Genomic DNA, 20,399 nt, shown 5'->3' with positions numbered 1-20,399 from the left:
GAAGGAACTGCTGTTCCATGGCAAAGTGAGCAGCACAGGTAGAACGATTTTTGTCTTTTCTTTGCAAATTAAAGGAATAGGGTTAATAACTTCTTTTGCCTTATTTGTTGTTGTTGTTGTTGTTTTTGTTCTGGGAAGTAGCAGCTCTTTGTGTAGAGCAACCCAATGGCCTACACAGACAAGGGTGTGCAAGGGCATTTGCAGGGTAGATCTGCAGACTCTTTCCCTCTTGGTTATCAGGCATGCAGTGGCAGCTAGTCAGCCCACTGATCAGATAGAAGGTCAGCAAGAGAGGGAGACAGACTTCAAGGTTGCACTGGGCTCAAAGAATATGTGATCCAGCAATGCTTAGCACTCCAAGGAACTCTTATTAACAAAGTCATTTCCACCACCAATATCTATCGCCACAGCCTCTCCCCTGCTGCATAAATTGAAGTGCTGCAAAGCACACATCAAGAAGCCCATTACAGAAGTAACCCTTCACTAGAAATAAAGCTGGAATGTTTAACCAGCTTGCACTGCCAATCCTCAGGTATCCACTGGCCTTACTAGGAAACTGTTCAGAAACAGCCAAGACTGTGGAGACAAATTTAACATCCACTGGGGAACGACCATTGAATCCCACCATCCAAGTGAGTGGAAAGGCCTCCGGCTTCTGCTGCTTCAGTTGAAAAGCATTGACACTGCCGTGGTCTCATATAGTGCCAGAGGAACTGTGACAGAAGTGATGGAAAGCTACCAACAGCTCGCACCCTTAGCTTGCAGCCAGCTGCCGAAACCCCCACTGAGGATGTAGCTAACTGGAACAGAGTTCTGTTGCCAGGGCAATTTGCTTCACTAAGCTACTTATTCTATTTTTATTTTTTAACTAGCCAACCTCATGAACAGCATCACAGAACAATCTACGTTTTCTTTTCAATAGTCCACAGGAATTTGTTAATTAGGTAAGATCCCAGCCATCGTGCTTGCTATACCACTGAGACCTTGGGAAGTGATGTGTACCCAAAAGGTGTCAAGTGTCCTCTCTCTACTGCAGTGAGGTCAATTAGGTAAGCAAAAGAGCCAGTGCATCTCTCCTGGAAACCACTTACTAAGGCCCAATAAAGTTGCAATTAGAGAATGACAACATTGGCCAAGAAGAAATCACAAGGGCCTGAAATGATTTTGTTCAAGAGTAGCTCATGCTGAGGAGGTTGCAACTCCAGCAATTAGGCTCAAAAGGAAGGCAGGAGATTTTCCTGAGTACTTTTGTCCTTTTCAGGCTTCTGAGCACGCTGTCCTTTTCTCACTGAAAATCCAGCCACGTATATTTAGTTTCATCCTCTGTGCTGTACAGCCAGCAGCCTTTAATCAAACCTTCCCACAAATGTTAACAAGAGAATAAATCCGTTCATTAGCTCACAGTTGGCAAAATGCTTGTCAAAAGGGCCTATATCTGGCAAACTGCCACCTGATCCAAAGTGACCAGAGTAATTTTCACGTAGTATAGCCCTGGAGTGCTATCAGCTATATAGAAGCAGATAATCCTGAGTAAGATAGGGCTGGTAGGTTCTGCAATTACTGATGGCATACACAGACACAGTCTATGAGCATAGAGAGGTTATGTAGCTCACATGTAGGTACATATTTCTACAAATGCCACTTGGTGTTTTGTTTCTTTTTCAAAATTCATTCTGTGATTATTTACTTGAATTATAGCAATGCCTCATTTGTTTCCTTTGTCACTCTGTTATGGATGCTGTATGAATAAATATCAAATGACAGTGACTATACTTGAAAGCTCAGTTCAAAATTGCAAGTGATGAGTAAATATAAAAAAGAAATAGCAGAGACAAAGGGCACAGGCTAGTACAATTGCTGCCAAGCAAACACGATGCAAGTGCACTGGGCTGAAGGATCAAGGCATCCCACTGTGAAAAAAGGGTCAGCTTCAGCAGCTGGCATTAAGCCTTGGGCAAGAAAAGCTCATCACATTTCTTGCACCAAGGCCAAATGTAGTTGTGCACAATGAGAAGGATAAAAATAATAGTGAGTATTCACAAGTTGGCTGTGCTCCCAGCTTCAACGCAATGAGATTCTGCTGGTGACATGTAAACTATACATAATTGTTTACCCCAGGCATTTCTACCGCTATCCCTCTACTTCATGGATATCTGAACTTCAATTGGTTGTCCCTTTCTGGAGAGACATCTGGACTAGACTAAGAAGACAGAAGGACCGGGCCTCCATGGAATTGGGAAGAAGAGTCTACTACTAAGAACAGGAATAGGGTGGAGCTTCTAAGGCAACTTCTCTTTGGCTTAGGCAACACCTGGTTTTGGTGAAGTAACTTAATGCTCTAGGTGGAGCAACCTATTGTTATTTCATCAATAGTATTGTGGAAAAAAAAAAGCTTGAGTATGCATGTAGTTGTACCTGTGAGTAGGTGTATTAAAAATGCATCAGTTTGGCTTAGGAATTTCCAGAAATACTGAACACTGCAAACTCTGAGGATGCAGCACTAGATGACTAACTCCAAAAACTCTTTCATGAAGAAATCAATAAAAATTCTGTGAGCAAATTGTGAATATTTTCTCTGCCATACTAAAAGGAAAGGAAATGTCATATCATGAGTGAATTCAGAACTCAGGCAACTCTCAGCTGCTGAAGAGTATTAAAGAGACTATGAATAAGGATATACCCATGAATACTGAGCTAATACAGCTCATGAAAATATATAGGTAAGATGTGGAAGTATAAACATGCATCAAAAGGTTTCTTTATTAGCTTGTCTGCAATAGCAGAGTTATCTTATTTCTAGATTTGAGTGAGGATGTCTTCCTGGTATACCACTGCCATATGAATTCACCAAGGCATGTCAGCTGTAGGTTAGGGTGTCCCTCCGTGGTCATAAAGGTTTTAAGGTCTTTTTAAAAATAATTTTTAGCTTTTTAAAACTTCCATTAAGTGCTCACCATATGCTCACAGAGCTTAATTTGTTTTGTATTATCCAAAGATTTACCTCTCTTGGGTTATTTTCATACAATTATAAATTCATGAAGGTTGGAAAAGACCACCATGTCGCCTCTTCTTGAACACCTCTAGGGACAGTGACTCCACCACCTCCCTGGGAAGCAGCCTCTTTCAGTGCCTCACCACTCATTCAGAGAAGAAATTTATCCCAATGTCCAATCTAAACTTCCTCTGGTAAAACTTAAATCTATTACCTTTCACCTTATCACTGTTACCTGGGAGTAGAGGCTTACCCTCACCTCACTACAACCACATTTCAGAGAGCTGTAGAGAGCAGTAAGGTCTTCCCTGAGACTTCTCCAGTCTGAATAATCCCAGTTCCTTCAACCACTCCCCATAGGACTTGTACTCTGCGCTGCTCACCAGCTTCATTGCCCTTCTCTGGACATTCCTGTAGCAAGAGGCCCAAAACTGAACAGAGTACTTGAGGTAAGGCTTCACTAGTGCCAAGTACAAAGGGATTTTGAGCCTTACTACCCCATACAATTGCTGAACGCTATGTATATGGTCTGTGACCAGATTATATCCACATCCCATGTAAATCCTCAAATGGCTGAATGGAAATACTTACAAAATTACAAAGCAGATAGCCTAATTACTATATGATGTGTTTCCTCAGAGCAGGAACAACTGAAACATAGATTTTGCCATACCCAGCCTCACAGAGTATTTTCTATGAAGAGGGACCTAAAATGGAGGAGGAAGCAGACTGCAGATACTCGAAAAGATGTGGAGAGAGAACAATCCTCTACTACCTGATTCTAGAAAGACATCAAAAGCACACGATAAAATAACCCATCAGTGATGATTTTTAAGCAATCTGCTCAAGTTTAACTGCTTTCCTTTCCTCCACTTGCAGCTCCTTAAGCAGCTGCCAAGTTTACAAATATTTCTTCCAACTTGAGAACAGCTGTGGACTATAATCACATATTTTATTTCAAACTCTGGGTTGTGGCCTTTGTTAGTAGAAATGAGAGGAAACTAAATGAGAAAATAATGGGAAAAAAAAGTCAGTCCAAAAACACATGGTTAGATTCTTATTTTCCTGTCAAATTCAAGTAAGTCACCAGATATTCATTTCACCTTACAAAGCAGTCTACAGAAGATATACCACACTGAGGTCAATTCTATACACCTTCTTTTTTCTCTTTCAAATTGGTCTACACCTACCACTAAAGTATCGCTTTTCTAATCCCAGAATGAGATAAAATTTTCTAACCCTGTCACAAAACATTGACAGAGATATCTCTGGGTGACCTTCAAAACTCTGCCAAGCAGAACTCCATGAATCAGACACCCAGCATATTGACAACTCTGCAAAACAGGGGATCTATATCCTAGGTAGGCAACAAAAGCTGAATAAAAACAGAGCAAGAAGGGAAAAATGAGAGGGAAACAAAAGCAACCCTGAACTGAGCAGTGCTGCTACTTCTCTGTTAATACACCCCTCTCTTCTTTGTCAATTAAACTCATAGTATCCCTCTGAAATGAGGATTTACAGCAACTGTATTATTGTTGCCAGTCCAGGAGGGTGATGAGTCAGAGGCACATCTGAACAGGAGACATATGGAAGGTCACAGTGTCTGGGACAAAGATAGAAACTGACAGCAGATTTCCTATGTCCTAGGTCAGTGATCTAATGATAACTTTAGTTTTTCCCTCTTCTTGTTCTTTCACCTGTGTTCAATTTGCAACCTGATGATTGCAAAGTACAAACCAGAGGACCGTAAGCATCCAGTGCTGCTCCACACTGAACAGTTTTCTCCATTGGATGAGAAGGATGCAAGAGATGTTGCAAGCTTAGTATGATCTTCAGGTCCAGATTCTTGAGAGCACTTCGAAAAGGCAGCATGAGCTGAGAAGGAAGTAGTATCTTTTTTACCCTTCTCTTGATTTTTCTTCAGGAATATTGTCAGTTCTGAGTTGGGTGGGGATTTTTTGTTTGTTTGAGATTATTTTTTTCAGTGAAGGTCAGGAGTGATCCTCTGACCAACTGAGATGCAGAACTGCAGTGTATGTATGTCACTCAGCTCCATTTTCAAAAGCTGCTGACCAGACAGGCAGCACAAATGACTACCATTTTCTAAAGCACAGATGCAGGATTCTATTAGCTTAATGATGCTAAAATCCCATTAATATCTTGGAAAATTTGACACCAAAACTGGCATTATCTTCTACTTCTAAAAGAAATAAGATGTTCATGGATGATGGGAATTCAGTTCTAAGAAAGAAGAAAGAAGAAAATTTCTAAGAAAGAAGAAAATTATTCTGCTTGTTTACTGCATGATATTCTGATTTAATAAACAGAAAGGCCACACGGACACGATACACAGGAATCTGTAGAAGCTGTAGGGGTGCCTAATCTATCAGGATACCAATTATTCAGTGATCTGATTAAATGATAGCTATGAACTTTTTTATTGTTTCCACTGCATTCAGTTGCACAGTCCCAAAAGGCACTTTACCAGAAGAAATTTAGGAGATCTTGTATTTCAAGGGTGTCTGAACTCTTTAACCTTATCGTGAACATCAAGGACCCTACCATGAGATCAGTAATGGGTCTTCTGAGCCTGCATCATGTAATCCCAGTCCCCAAATGTTTGTTATTCCTATGATAAGGGCAACTCTTTTCAGGGATCCCAATGGATACCTTTCTCTTAAGAAACCTGATACTCCACCTTTACATCAAAATAGTTACAATAAAATGTGTGTTGTCAGTGAATTTGACACATTTTCACCCATAAACATGATGCTGCAGATGAGAACATTCAGCAGAATTTAGTGATTTGATAACTAGCTGTGCCCCAGTGCAGGTCACTGTAGAGCTCATAATAGCTTGAGAACCCCCCAAAGACTTCAAAGCACCCAATATCCTGTCTGTTAGCTTCACACTACCCACACCTTACAGTGACACTCTGTCACTAACTACATATGGGATTTCTGAAAGAGGAGGATGTTCAGATACCTTTGGCAGCTCTTGACCTATCAATTTTTCCTGTATCAAGGCTGCCCCAAGTGGAGGATTTACTTGAAGTATACATCTACCTCTGCAACAGCCCCACCACAAAGAGGAACTGCCAGAGGAAAAAACTGGATTCAAGGGGTTGGACTACAGGAAGCAAAATCATTATTTTCTGTGAGGTGAATGTCCATGTAGAAAGGAAAACAAAGGCAAGAACAACTCAGCTGGCTATGCTTGCATCTCTCTTGGTCTTCTACCTATGTACCAATCCTTGCAAGCAGCAAAAGTTTATCATGGGAAAGCAGGATTAAAGTCTCTGTGTTGATCAAGATACACATGTAGCACAGACTGATGGCTCCTGGAGTACCTAAGCATGAAATAGATAGCAAAAATGTCTTTGTGTAGTAGAACAACATGTATGAAGATGAGGATTGATTGGCAGATCATTTATATCCTGTCTTAATACAGTGAAAGCTAAGATTCCATGCTTGTGAAAGTCAGCAAAGGGTCACAGATTTGCCTTGTGTAACCAGATCAGGTAGAAAGATTTTATGTCTTCCTCCAGTGGCAATACATGCCCTGAACATTAAATGTTCTATGGATGATGTGGGCTGATATTTTGTTTTGCTAGAAAAATATCTTAATTCCTTCTGCTCTTCTTCTGGGAAGCCTCAAATGCTTAAGACTTCCACATACCTATCAAACATTTCAGTACCATTTTGTACATCCAAGAAGAGCGTACTGGGGCAGAAGAACATGACTGTAGTACTCCAAACTCAATTCCTCATTTCCAGCAGGAGACCAGAGCTTCTGACACTGCCCCTGCTCTAAACTCAGAGGGAGGAAAAGCTTGATGGAGGAGTAGTTGTAAAAATGTGAGAAGGGCAGAGAAAACTTAGGATGTTTTTGATAGGTCATAGCAACCTGTTTTGTGTAATGCATCGACCATCTTTAATTCAATAGGCTATGAGATCCATTTGAATCTTCCAGAAAAGCTTTTTCCTTTTGCACCTAGCAGACAGCTAATCCATACCTATCAAGCACAGTATTGCTCTCAGGATCATCTTTAATTTGAACAACAGTAATCAATGACAGAATCAAGAGAATAAATTGTTTTTCTCTTTGCCCCCCTCCCCTTCAGCTCTTCTATCAGCAGAATAACAAAGATGGGAAATTTTCTCATTTTTCTTCCTTTCTATACTGCAAGCATAAATCTTGGCTGGGAAGTCTAAGAAGTGCCGGAGATTTCACAAAGTCTGCTTGCCAGTAGATGTCGTTATATACCAGCATTGTGCCTGCAAGCCAGTAGCTAACACTGAAAAAAATAACTGTTTTCTAAGTTTATGCAAGGAAAAACAAGCTACTAGTACTCTTGCACTGCTGAGAATTAAGCTGTCATGATGCACAATTAGTACGTGATCTGGCTTTGAGTTGTTTATTACAATCTGCAGCTGTTATTCCAGGTCACAGAAAACCACAAAACCCTCTAATTATTGTTAAGAAAAAGAAGTCCATAAAACCACAGCTATTTTGTTGTGCAGAATGTACTTTAACTACAGTTAAAAGGACTCAAAAATATTCAAGGTGCACTCTGAAATTGCCTGCAAACACAAGAGGATTCAGAACGTTCTCAGAGCGCTAAAACAGGTACTGACTTTAATACGCCTTACTCATTAATGGAAAAGTTCAGAAAAGGAATGACAGATAAGCAACTCCAGTGGGCTGCATGAAAGCTTTATGAAGTGGATGAGGTTATATTATACAGATGTGTGAGATTATACAGATATGTAAATACTGAACTAGGAAGTTAATCAGTGAATGACTTTAACCAGATGAAGTCAGAAGCTAAAAATGGACTCAGAGGGATGATTCCTAGCAGCAGTAAAGAAAAAGAGGAATAAAAAAAATCCACAGCTATTGCACTTCCATTTTTCATTACCAAGTCAATCTGTGCTATGCTCACATTATTTTTTTATTTGGCAATAAACTAATGAGGTCTGAGCGCTACGAACCAAACGCTGAGGTGGAAGACCTCATCTCCAGTGAATACCTATTACTGGGTGACTGGGTTTTTCTTCTGTTTTCCAGTTTCAAACTCAATAGTATCTCTGAACTTTGAGCCATTCTTCCATCTTGTTACTCTGAAGATATGTTGGCTCAAAGAGTGCTGCTTGCTATCCTGGTGCTTCCCAAAGCTTGCTGAGTGCCTTCTCAGTCTGTCAGCCCCAGGAAAACTGACTTATAGTTAAGAGATTATGGACTTGTTAACTGTCTGAATAGCACAGCAGTCCAAACAAGGCCTTTAACCTCTCAGCAGCACCTTCCGAACACCAAGGTTTCAGTGGTGAAAGGACACACATCAGCTCCTGAAAAGATCATTTGTTTTACCTGGAAGTCGCAGGAATAAAGATCAATTCCATATCATTTCAGGCATAAGCTCCACATGGTTTAAGATCTCAGGCAAAATGACCAGCTCTTAGGACTTCAGCTGGCTATTTCTCTTCCTTTATTTTCGATGTGTTTTTAAGTTGAGACTCACTGCTCTGTAGGTCTAAAATGCCACTTCCAGCAACTGAGTCACATGCACAGACCTACTGGTCCCCAAACACATTATTTATATTCATCCAAGCAAAAGCACTCCTTGCCCTCAAACCACCACAACATGCTAGACTCCAGCTACATTTGGAGTGCAAACCTGCACTCCTTTTGCTTGAGCATCAAGTTCCTGTATGCTAGCCAGCCTTGACCAAGAGGCACTGCTTTCATGGAATTACTGACTCATTAAGGTTGGAAAAGAACACTAAGTTCATCCAGTCCAATCATCAACCCCTCACCACCCTGCCCATTAAACATTTTCCTTCAGTGCCACATCTAAGGTCATACGCCTTGTTTGGGCTGCTGTGCTGTTGAGACAGGTATCAAGATGAAATCCTCTTAAACATAGCTCAATTCCACCAGGGCTGGCTGGCTGAGAAAGGACTCCAGGAGCTTTGAAAAGCACCAGCATCCATTCATGATAATCTGTTAGGCCATGCTGATGGCACAGTGCTGAGGTAAAGAAGTGACATGAATTTCAGGTGATGTATTTCCTCATACTCATTAGAAATCTTATAATAATTCCCATGATTTTTTCCTACAGGAAAACATAGGAATGACCAAGCTACTCTGTACCTTTCCTCTGCACACAGGGAGCCAGAGACTCTTATTCAAAAGCCACAGACAGCATTGGACAAGCCCTCAGTGGACTGTGGAAAAATCTGTCCCCTCCTGGGCAGTGATGCTGTTAGGGATATTCATCAAGAGCTGAACACAAAACCATAAGAACAGATAATCCATATCTCATCCGCAGCAGTGGCCTCATTGGACACTTCACCAGCTTACCATCCTGTTATCACAGATCACAATTAAAAATGACTTGCAGACATCCTCAAGCAGAGACAATGGCTTTGTATTGAATAGATCTTGGCAGATGTCTTTCTTCAATGTATTTGTAAACAATCTTTTTTTTCTAACACACAAATTTTATCCTCCAGAGCTAACTGCAAAGAATAGCTCCAATGCATACTGTATGAAAAACAACTTCATTTGGTTCCTTTTAAACTAGATGATGGTAAGTTTGTTTTGGGTCACAAGAGAGTGTTCAAAACAAGTCAATGAAGACACAGCATGAATTCATGAGCAGAAATATAACAGACTACATGGAATATAAACACTTAAAGGCCTGAAAAATGATGATGAACTGCAGAAATTTAAGATCCAGTACAGAGCAGGGGCAACAGAATCACACTTGAATAGGAAAATTCACCCAGGAGCATGTGACATTATCACCTGGAGGTTCATTGTGTTACTGTCTGTTTTTAAATGTGTGTGCAATTCTTTGGTTATCCTCTGTCAAGCAGAGTTATTAAGGCCTGGCAGAACGTGCTAGGCTGTCACTTGAGACATCACAGCAAATTTCTTGGTTTTCAAAATCATACAAGGCCTCATGTCAATATGAATTAGGTTTTCAACCAGAACTGCTGTTATCTTATGGTTTACCACTAATGATGTGGTTGGCCTGTTATATGTTCTAATACAAGCACCATTCTGGCTCAGACTTAGTAGTGTAACTAGGGAAAAGATCTGGAGAAACAAGGCCAGTATCTCTGCTGTTGTCCTGGAGAAGTGCAGGATTTGCCTCCTAACAAATGCCTCTGACTCCACATAATTGCCCTACACATAATACTTGGCAAAAGCACAGTCTGCCAGGTGCCTGACATTAGCACAGCTGAAAAGTAATACTATAAGGAGAATGACTTCACACTTCTCATCTCAATCCTCTCAAAGGTGAGAGCCTTACTTACGATGGAAGCCTTGTCCTTACAAAGGAGACCACAGCACACGAATAGCAAATATTGCATAGACTGCAACTGTTTGAAGTCCAGTATCTGATCTGTTTGATCTGTTTTACAAGCACTGGCCCATACCCACCAAAATCAAGGAAACAAATCTGTCACAGCCAGTGAAAAACAAGAATTCATGCTCATGCATCCATTGCAGCACAGCAGGCAAACAAAAAGGAGTCATGTGAACCCTTTCCTTTCAGGTGTCACATTCTTCTGTCTGGAAAGGGTCTCATTTCCTACACTGCCCTCCTCCTTTTTTCAGAAGTATGGATGGCAATTAGCATCACAAACACTTGCATCCCATCTCTCCACAGTTCTTGCTGCCTCCCTCTCATGGAGACTTCTTCTGACACAAAGAAAGAGTCATGGTGATTCTATTCATGGTGTGATTCTATGGTCTACATCCACTGAATGGAAACCTTTTGCATTAGTGATTCCACCCAGCCAGCATAAAATCCTAACTGCTTTCTCCTGAAGGCTCAACTTGACACCTGGAGGCTGACCTTGAAGATGATCTTTTACATTCAAGGACAATTATATACACATAGAATCACAGAATCATCAAGGTTAGAAAAGACCACTAAGCTCATCTAGTCCAACCATCAACCTATAACCACCATGTCCACTAACCTTGTCTCTCTGTGCCATATCCCCAGATCCTCTTTTTTTTCAAGCCAGTGAGTCACAGCACACAGACCTGTACTCTCCAACAGCAACAGCAGTGACTCTAAACTGTTGAGCACACACACATTGCACGCACACACATTGGTTACCAAATGCACATCCTTCACAGCTGAGCACAAACTGCCTGAGCTGGCAGGAGTACCAAATACACAAAAACTGGCCATTAATTCATGGATCTCTGTGCCCACACAGACATTCAGGGCAGCCTATTTTGTTTGGCTGTCCCAATAGCTCTGTACAAGCACATTGTCTGTTGGACCTTCTTATTTTTACCTCCTTCCCTTCAAATGTACAGACCTTTTTTTTTTTCCCCTCCAGGTATGGGAATAACAGAGATGAAGTTATGTTTTCTACCAATTTTTCCAGAGATCAGAACATAAGAAAACAAGAACTCGCCTCAACTGCAGCACAACTTGCATCGTAAACATCATGTTTCCCATCAGACTGCTGAGTCTCACCACCTGCCAAGCATGAGTTGGTTTCCAAAGGCTGAGTTCTGAGTCTCAGAGGCTAAATACTGGCTGTCAGTGGGAGGACTACAAGAAGATGGATGCTGAAATGTGTGCTTTACAACCCCCGTGTCTCTAGCCCAGCTTAATAATATTTCCTGCCATGAGCAACCCTCGTTTAGACTGTAATTTTACATGACGCACAACCATTATTAACAGTCAATAAATCACAGTTACAGAAAGAACAAATGAGAAGATGCAATGGTCATAAATGCCATGTTCATGCTACTACACCATTCTTCCTTCCAGACTACAAACCAATATTATTTTGAATTCCCCAAGCAATTGGTTAACCACAGAACTCGTGGAAAACAGCTCTACAGACTCAATCTCATTTTCAGTAGGAAGCATGACATCTTCCTTATTTTATCCATTTGTCTCCTAGAACCTCCTGTCAACATTTTCCCATTCGACATTTGGTGATAAGGAAAACATCCACGATGAGGTGTAATATGGAACTGCACTCAGAAACAGCTACTTGTCCTCTGCAGTCTCATTTTGTTGAGGGAAGAAGGGAGTGGGAAATTTGTAGCTAAAATTGTCTGGAAACCCACATCCTTCTCAAATGTAGTTTAATGCAGTTCCGGTTTTTCCCCCTCACTCTTAGTCTCAACTGAGTGCATTTTTCAAGACAGGTGACCTAGCAATTTTCAGTGTTTTTACTCTATATCTGTAATTTTAAACCTCAAAGTCTTATTTCTCTGTCTCCGCTCATATCTGCAGTAGGAAAATACTTTGGCTTTCATCCTACAGTTTATTAATGAAAAAATCCAATGGAAAAGAAAAAAAGAGTTATAGCAGTCTCTCCATGACCCAAATTTAATCCTGTTGAAAATTCAATAAACTTGAACTTATACATTCCATTTACTTTCTATCCTTCCAGCCAGTTGCTTTACAGCATTATCTTCCATGAACTCACATAAAGCAAAGATTATGATTTCAATTTAATAGTTTTACATGTCCACTGCACAAAGAAAAGTCAAAGAATATGAAGGGGAAAAGCAATGAACACTTGGAAGATATTCTTTAGAGGGAAGCTTAACCTACCATAAAACCTCCCCACAAAGATCCAAGTGCATCATGTTCACTGCATCTTATGCACTCCAAAAATACCCTCTGAGATAATATAATGCAACAGTTAGCATCTCTCATTTAACTAGTCCAATGAAGGTTTATATACTACATTACCTTTTCTCCTTTTTCTCCTCTGCTATAGGCTCTGCCCTAGAAATACAAAAAGAGAAGATAGAGTACAATTGCTAGCAAGGATGTCAAATTGTACAATAAATACATATTTCATCCCTTCTTTGATATCTGTATACCACAAATATTTATACACACAGTCACAGGACAGATAACATGGGGAAAGTCATTTTTGGCAAAATTCCTTGATAATAATTGAACAACAAATTAAAACAGAAAACTCATCTCCAATTCTCCTACTTCAGCACCAGAAAAGCATCTTATTTGACATTCATGTTGGAGTCTAATACTACGTTTCCAAAATCAAAGACTCCAACAAACATTTAATGGAATTAGTTTTACTTAGGGATAAAGATTTTCTCGCATAGAAACTCAGCCTGGCATTTGTGTTAATTGAAGCTGGAGCTTGGTCAGCTGGATGTATGTTTTTAGGAGTGGTTTGCATCTTCTGAGTGCGATTGCCTCTTATTGTCCCCTGCTGGATGTGCAGCTGTGCTAAAACCAAGTACATCCAAGTCACATATCCTGATTGAAAGGTTAATACTAAATTAGTTATCAACTGAAGTCAGGGATGATTCAATTCATTTCCCTCAGACACACCACCAAATGCAAAAAATGCCAGCTTCTCTCTGATACAAAGGCCCAGCAATAAAAACATTCTGAGTACACCATCAACAAAAGTTCAGTGTAGAGGAGGGAACAACTACTTGTATTTTATTTCCCTTACTTAAAATTGTTCCAATACTTCTTACTTACTGACTCTCCTTTTTCTCCTCTGGGTCCAGGAAGCCCTTGGCTGCCACTTTCTCCCTTGGAAAAGAAGAAAGGTCATTGGTAACACAGAGATCATTCACCCCTTACTGACAAGCACAGAACAGATGAGATGTCCTCTTACACCTCCCTGCTGGCCTTGCTTGTAAATTGCACCACGTTGGTGCTTGCATTTCATAGGTACCTTTGCTTGCTTTGGGGGCATTTTTGGAAGGCAGCGCAATGAAAATTTGGCCGAGATTGGGGACACTTCTGTTTCTACCCCCCTCTAGTGACAAGATTTCAGCTCTTGCTGGAAGTCCAGAAGGATGGGATGGACTTTGTTGCATTTATAATAACTTAGATGGATTTTATCGTAATTCTTTTTCCCCATATAAAAACACCACTAGAAGTCTTCCAGGAGCACTGGCAAGGCACAGAGGTACTTCAAAAGTCATTATTTTCTGGTAAGGCAGGAAGGACTTAGAAAGTTGGTTTGCATAAAACCAAGAAGGCGCATACCTAAGATGTGGAAAAAAATAAACCTGTAAATATTGTCAAGATTTTAAGAGTTATTTTCATACTTCCAATTTCTGAAAGAAACCAGAATGCTGTTTTGATTCATACTAGATGTTCAAGATCTGCTAGCAGAAAGGCACAACACTCGCAACCACTCTCACTGCTTACTCAGATGGAAATGAAAAAAAAGATAACATACAAAAAGGTGGCTGAAGAGAAATCATGTCTTCCCTCCTAACAAAATAAATAAATAGAAAAACCCCAAATGCACACACAAAGAAACCACAAAGAAACCAACAGCCATTACTCTTTCTTTAGACAAGGACTGAATAAGCCAGCAGCAACGATGACAAAAACCCAAACCAAAGCAACAATTAAGAAACCTGTCTTAGCCTAGAAAGAGTCCTACAGTTGTTTTTCCCTTTTTACCACTCCCAAGATCCTCATTTTGGGGTAAGCAGTTTGCTTTGGTTTTGAACACTGACCTAAAAGTACTCCCTGGTGGGACTAATTTCTTAGGTGACTCCCCTAAATTGAATGATGGCTTCTTGAATCACCTGCATCAGCTTCTTTCCTGGGTTTTTATATGTCCACGGAGGCCCTTACAGGGCATTTCTCATTACTGGTCTGAGAAATACCAAATATCAAAATGTTTTTTGATAATGCCTGAGTGTCTACAGTCCCTCTCCTTGAGTTCAAGTCATTTAGGATTTGATTTCAGCCATGCAAATCACTCCCAATTAGAGATGCTCTATATTAATAATGTCTCTACAGAAAATTGTGATTTCTGACTCAGAGCCCTAACATCACTGTTTCCACCTTCTTGTGATAACTCCTTTCCTTCTTAATTAATATACTTTAAATAGAGACATTTAAGTAATTAATGTTTAATCATTTATCATGCTGTACTTTCTTGACAGCATGTTTTAAACCACTATACTCTTAGGTTTTATCTTTATTTAATTCACTCAGTCTTTCTTGAAGACACAGTTTGTCACACAATAGCAACAGCTTTAAAACATAACCCATCTCAGAAATGAGGGAAAAGCTGAATAATCCTAAAACATATTATGAACATTTCTAAGCCATAATACAGAAGCCACTCATTTCTATGTGACCTGATATACCACATGGTAATACTGGGGAGCTGCAGATACCATCCACTTTCTACCACTGGTCAGCATTTTACTCTGGGTACCTCAGAAACAGTAAGGAAGAGAGGCACTAGTTCCTGCACATAGACCACCGACTATGACAAGCTGGTCTTCAGCTGATCTCTGCAAGAACTGCTATTGATGACGTTAATAATTTCAAGTCCAACCATCAACCCACCACTACTAAACCATGTCCCCAAGTGCCACATCTATTTATCAGTTTATCCTGAACAGGCAGTTCTGTCCTATTCTCTGTTACACTACTTGAGCCATTCCCTCTCACTACCCTCTAGAAGATGTTCTTTTACCTACTTTAGAAGAGTTTTTCACATCTAAATGCGTACAACAGTCACTGAAGGAAGTTGAGCCATGCTACCCATAGAGCTGAAAGCCATGATCCATCAGTGCTGAGAGGCTGGCAACCATCCCCAGAGACCAAAGGCATGCCCTAGGGATGAACCAAATCTGTGCTTTGCTAGCAGATAAAGAAGCTAAGTTGTCTGTATTCAATCATCAGTTATGCTCTCATCTCCAGCTCTCAAGAGCTTGCCACACAGCCCTGCCTTGGTATTTTGCAAGTCATGGACCACTAAACTGAAGGAGAAGTGACACATAGCTGCAGTGCCACTGAGTCACCCACCTTGGGCGGGTGGGACACCCACTTAGGAGATCTGTTAATGAAAACCTTCTGATTCAGTGCTTGGACATACCCATCAGGTAATCACCTAATATCTCCTACACAGTGCTGTTTTATACAGTACCGACATCCTCACCAGTGCATAGACCTTTTCAAAGCAGAGAAAGACAACAGGATGTTTCTGCAGGGTGGTTTTATTATAATCATAATCATCCTTCTGCAGCCTCCTCACGACAATACTGATTCTGCCATTCTTCAAAACAGACCCTCATTATTTAAGCTGTCACAGATTAAAATAGAAAGTTACTATTTATATTCACGTAAGGAAATAATTTCTGCAATTTGAGTTTGCACATCAGAGCATTCATGCACCTATGTTCTTTATTGTCACCAGAAGCATGCCCCAAAACACATATCCTTATCATTCAGAACTTCTCTCTGCAGACAAAAGAGCAAGTTCGCCCAAAAAACAACTAACAAAAACAAAGCACCACCAACAAAAAACAGTGCTGAGGATATCTGGCCTTCCAAGACCCTCAGATTTTTCCGCTTCCCTTCAACAGAAAGTTGTTTCAGGACAGCTGAATACCTTTTTCTGGGATGCAGTTAGTTTTATCACCAGTTTCACAGTGACTGAATGTTCAGAAGTGATTCGAATGGACACAGTTTTGAATACAGATTGTACCCCAAAGGCTTTTTAATCACACAGATGGTGAAAACAGGAGCCATCACCATGACCAACTTTCATCTCCACAGCAATGCAAATCTCTGTTTTCTTCTAGTACAACTGTTCCCCTCTCAGTCTGCTGTTTCACATCTCTAGCTGGAGCCAAACAAGAAGGGGAATGTCTGTGTTGAAGGTATACATATGCACGTCTAAGAAGGTTGCAGAATATGCAGGATAATACAGAGGCTGCACTGTGAAATTTAAAGCAGCCATCACAACCATTCTCCTACCCTATTATCTAGGAAGAAGCATCCTAAAGAAAGCAGTCTGATTTTAATATTAATTCATGACTCAAACATACAGTCTGTGGGTAAATCACTGCCCCAGTCTCAGGAGATTTTGTAGAATGACTGGGAGGCTGCTACCTAACCTACAACTCTCTTACTGCTGCTGAGCAAGGCTCAGCACAGAAGGTTTTCCAGGTGACTCATCATTGAAGTTGTGCATGACATAGTCAATTACAGTGGTTTGCAAAAACACCAGTTTAGAAGCAACAGGAAAAGCCTTTGGAACACGTTTTTTCTAAAGTATCATAGAGTAGAAACAGAGACTCAGTGGAAACCTAGAGAAAGGATATAAGCCAGGCAGAGCCCCCAGCACTCCAGGGTCATTGAAATGCATCTTAATTAAGTGATACACTAAATTAATTCTTTTTTCTCACAATATTCAACTCCTCAACATACACTGAAACATTTTTTTTTTTTCTGCTGTTGGTTTTATTAAACAGATGAACAAGCACATCCTACTGACCTTTTGACCTTTAGGACCTTCAGGGCCAATTGAGCCTCTTTCCCCCTAAAGAAAATACATGATTAGTCAGACTTCATTATATAATGCAGCAAAAGGCTCAGTCCTACAGCCACTGAGGACAACAGAAAAGTTTTCTGTTTTTAGGCAATAGCAGACTGAAAATGACATATCCTCAAGAGAAATGACTGTGAAGCTGACTTCTCAAAGGTCCCAGTCACAGCCAATAGAAGCAACCACTTCATCATTAAGAGGTCTGACATTTTTTCAGCATGGCTACGTTTACCTCCACAATTTCTTCTTATTCATTTGAAGGACACACACATCTGAAGTAGATAAAAACAACCCATTTGTTTTCAAAGCTATTGTCAAAACCATCAGCATAGTCAAAACTCACTTCGTTAGATTAAGAGAAAACATCTGGAAAGGCAGCCATCACCTCTACAGACATCTCACCTGTGAATAAAACATCTGGATCTTTCTATTACATACTACCGCTAGAACTAAAAGTACCTCACAAATAAATGCAGTCCTTCTTAGAACTCACTTGCATGATATCATGCCTCTGTTTCCAAACCCATACAACACACTAAAAGACAACACAGTCAGAACTCACCTTTTGTCCAGCAGGACAGGAGCAATTGAAAGTCTTGAGGTGGGCAACTTGCTCGCTGCCAACAGTAGGCCTCACTTCCACAGGAGGTGCTTCTGTCAGGACCGTGACCTGGCACTATATCCAAGCACTCAAAGTCATGACAAAGCCTTTGATGATAGAAAGCTTTCTCTTCCACCCACTTCAGAGAAACTGGATAGGCATTACTGGATAATGCATGGTTAAGTGTGTTAGGTATGAAATCCCATAAAAGCCATTCATTCAAACAGAGGAAAATGTGGCAAAATGAACAATGAGTCTCTTTAACCAGGATCGAGGAGAGAAGAGGGAGAGTGGAAGTGTCTAGTGAGAGCTGGGCACGGGAAACTAAGCAGTTATTGGCACAGTGTTAGCTTTTCCCAAATAAAACCAGTGGGATTCATGCTGAATATTTCATGCTTAAGTTCTTTTGTTCCATCATCACTTCAGACTTTTGTTTGTCATGACAGTTTGACAGGGAAAAAGTGACTTGGAAACTTCAAATTCCTCATACTCCTCTCTTTACAGTGGTTCACTTCTGGCACTGCTAAATTACTTGTTATATAGCTAGGTTTGATTCGCCATCCTTATAAAAATGATAAACCCACACTGTCATATATTTCCTGGTTTCTGTAATAGATTTCAACAAAGAGTTTTCATATGAAAATAAATTAATGACAAAAAGAAGCTTACTGGTCCTGAAGGAATGTCACAGCAGGTCTCCAGCTCAGCATGCCGAGAATCACAGTAAATAACCATCCGCTGAAGATCAAACTGGAAGACAAAGCGAGACAAGTCTCAGAGACAGTGAATTATTAAAGACTGCATGTCCTTTTGTTTGGATATATACAGTGCAGAGGAATAAAAATAAAATCCAGATGGAGCTAAATTCATGATGATTCTGTGGCTCCGTAGCCAATCTCTCTCCATCAATAATGGAGCAGTATCTCAGCATTCTCCAAGAGTGCTGTGTTAATGAGCTCGATATGCCTATTAAAACTTAAAGCAGTTTTTAATACAAATAAGAAGGTCTGCTAATTTCTTTGTCCTGGCCAAATTCCTGTCTGAGAAAATATATTCTGCCCACCTATGTACTTCCTAGAGTGCCATCTAGATATAAGTTTTGTTCTTCTCCTGTTGCGCCTTGTGCCTTCTGACCATTTAGCCCAGCATGAGAAATGTTATTAGCACATTTAATATGCACATTCCATCCTTCTTGTGCAGCTTAGAAAGATTACCTAAATCTCAAACCACCAAACAGTCATGCTTAAATTATACCAGGTTAATACAGCTGCCAGACAATCAGAACCAAAGTGCACATCTCAAGTTCAATTGGAGAAAGAGACATTAATATCAGTTTATTATCCAAGGAACTGAGACTGTATTGTGACTCAACTGAGTTAATAGGCTTCCTTTTTTTTCCCTCTGTCTTGCTGTCACAGGTGGAAACTTTCATAATGCCAGACTGGACAACAAAACACCCTCATATGTGTAGCTCAGTATTCATTTTAATAGTATTTGTGGATTATTTTGTCTCTGATCTTAACTATAGTGCTTTCTGAGGCTGGTCAGAAATATGAAATGGGTTTCTCATTCTTAATCCCTTTTACAGAGATACTGACAGTCTCACATAAGCAGGCAGCAAGTCTTGTACACAACAAGATGCCTGCCTGTTTTATCTATATAACACAAGTAACATTTCAGCAATGCTGCCTCAAGAAAAGAGTCAACTATAATATAAGCACCCCAAAACACATCCACATGCTGAATGCTTAGTGCTGAATGCTATACCAGTTCTTATCAGCAAATTCAGTACTTACATCAATGGGAACACTATCATACAAGCGTTTGCCAATCACAGTCTTTCCTTGAATGTCGATATTTTCCCTGTCTTCAATAGGCAGCATCTGCACAAGCTTGCAGTCTATGTACAGTGAGACAGCTGTGGACTGAATGCTGAGGGCAATTTTATGCCAGCTGCGATCAAAAAGATCACTGACTCGTGTACTTCGAAAGACCACTCTCACAGCATCCTTGGTGAGCCCAACGGCATTGTACTCCACAGCTTTATTCTCTCCATCCAGTCGGATCGAGACCTGGAAACAGACAGAAGTAATGTAAGTGATAACGATAATTAAATGTACAGTCTCCTCCTTCCTACTCTCTGTTTTCCATCACATTGAACATGATGGAGAGCCTATACCTATTCTAAAAATCAAGACTGGGCAAGGCACAGGTTTGATCACAACTCCATGATCATCCAAAGCCTTTGCTCATAAGCGCACCCCTTGGCATGGTTTCATCCCAGTACCACTGTGGAGCCTCCCAGGCAATGCTTGGGCATGGCTGGGTAGTAGCACATGTCCAGAATGTCTCTTCAAAGTTTTACAGACAAAGCTGAGCCTGTTCTGGGTCCTGTGCAATCTTCCACTACTTCCCAGCAGACTGCTATTTAGACACCATGACATGCTCTCAGCCA

The 20,399-nt window shown here is 40.5% G+C and overlaps 1 protein-coding gene across 1 annotated transcript in view; it reads right to left on the bottom strand.

Moving 5' to 3' along the window:
- The window catches only part of COL22A1 (collagen type XXII alpha 1 chain), a 184,427-nt gene that overhangs the window by 99,688 nt on the left and 64,340 nt on the right, over nucleotides 1-20,399 (bottom strand). The window contains exons 7-12 of the mRNA XM_072328724.1: nucleotides 19,741-20,016; nucleotides 18,614-18,694; nucleotides 17,906-18,019; nucleotides 17,293-17,337; nucleotides 13,512-13,565; nucleotides 12,741-12,776 (exon numbers count right to left, since the gene is read on the bottom strand). Coding sequence (XP_072184825.1) covers nucleotides 12,741-12,776; nucleotides 13,512-13,565; nucleotides 17,293-17,337; nucleotides 17,906-18,019; nucleotides 18,614-18,694; nucleotides 19,741-20,016 — 606 coding nt within the window. The remainder of the gene's footprint in view (nucleotides 1-12,740; nucleotides 12,777-13,511; nucleotides 13,566-17,292; nucleotides 17,338-17,905; nucleotides 18,020-18,613; nucleotides 18,695-19,740; nucleotides 20,017-20,399) is intronic.

Source organism: Excalfactoria chinensis, chromosome 2 (assembly GCF_039878825.1).
Source record: "Excalfactoria chinensis isolate bCotChi1 chromosome 2, bCotChi1.hap2, whole genome shotgun sequence".
NCBI lineage: Eukaryota > Metazoa > Chordata > Aves > Galliformes > Phasianidae > Excalfactoria > Excalfactoria chinensis.
The sequence above is the reverse complement of the archived record's forward strand: the minus strand, read 5'-3'. Positions and strand labels throughout refer to the sequence as shown.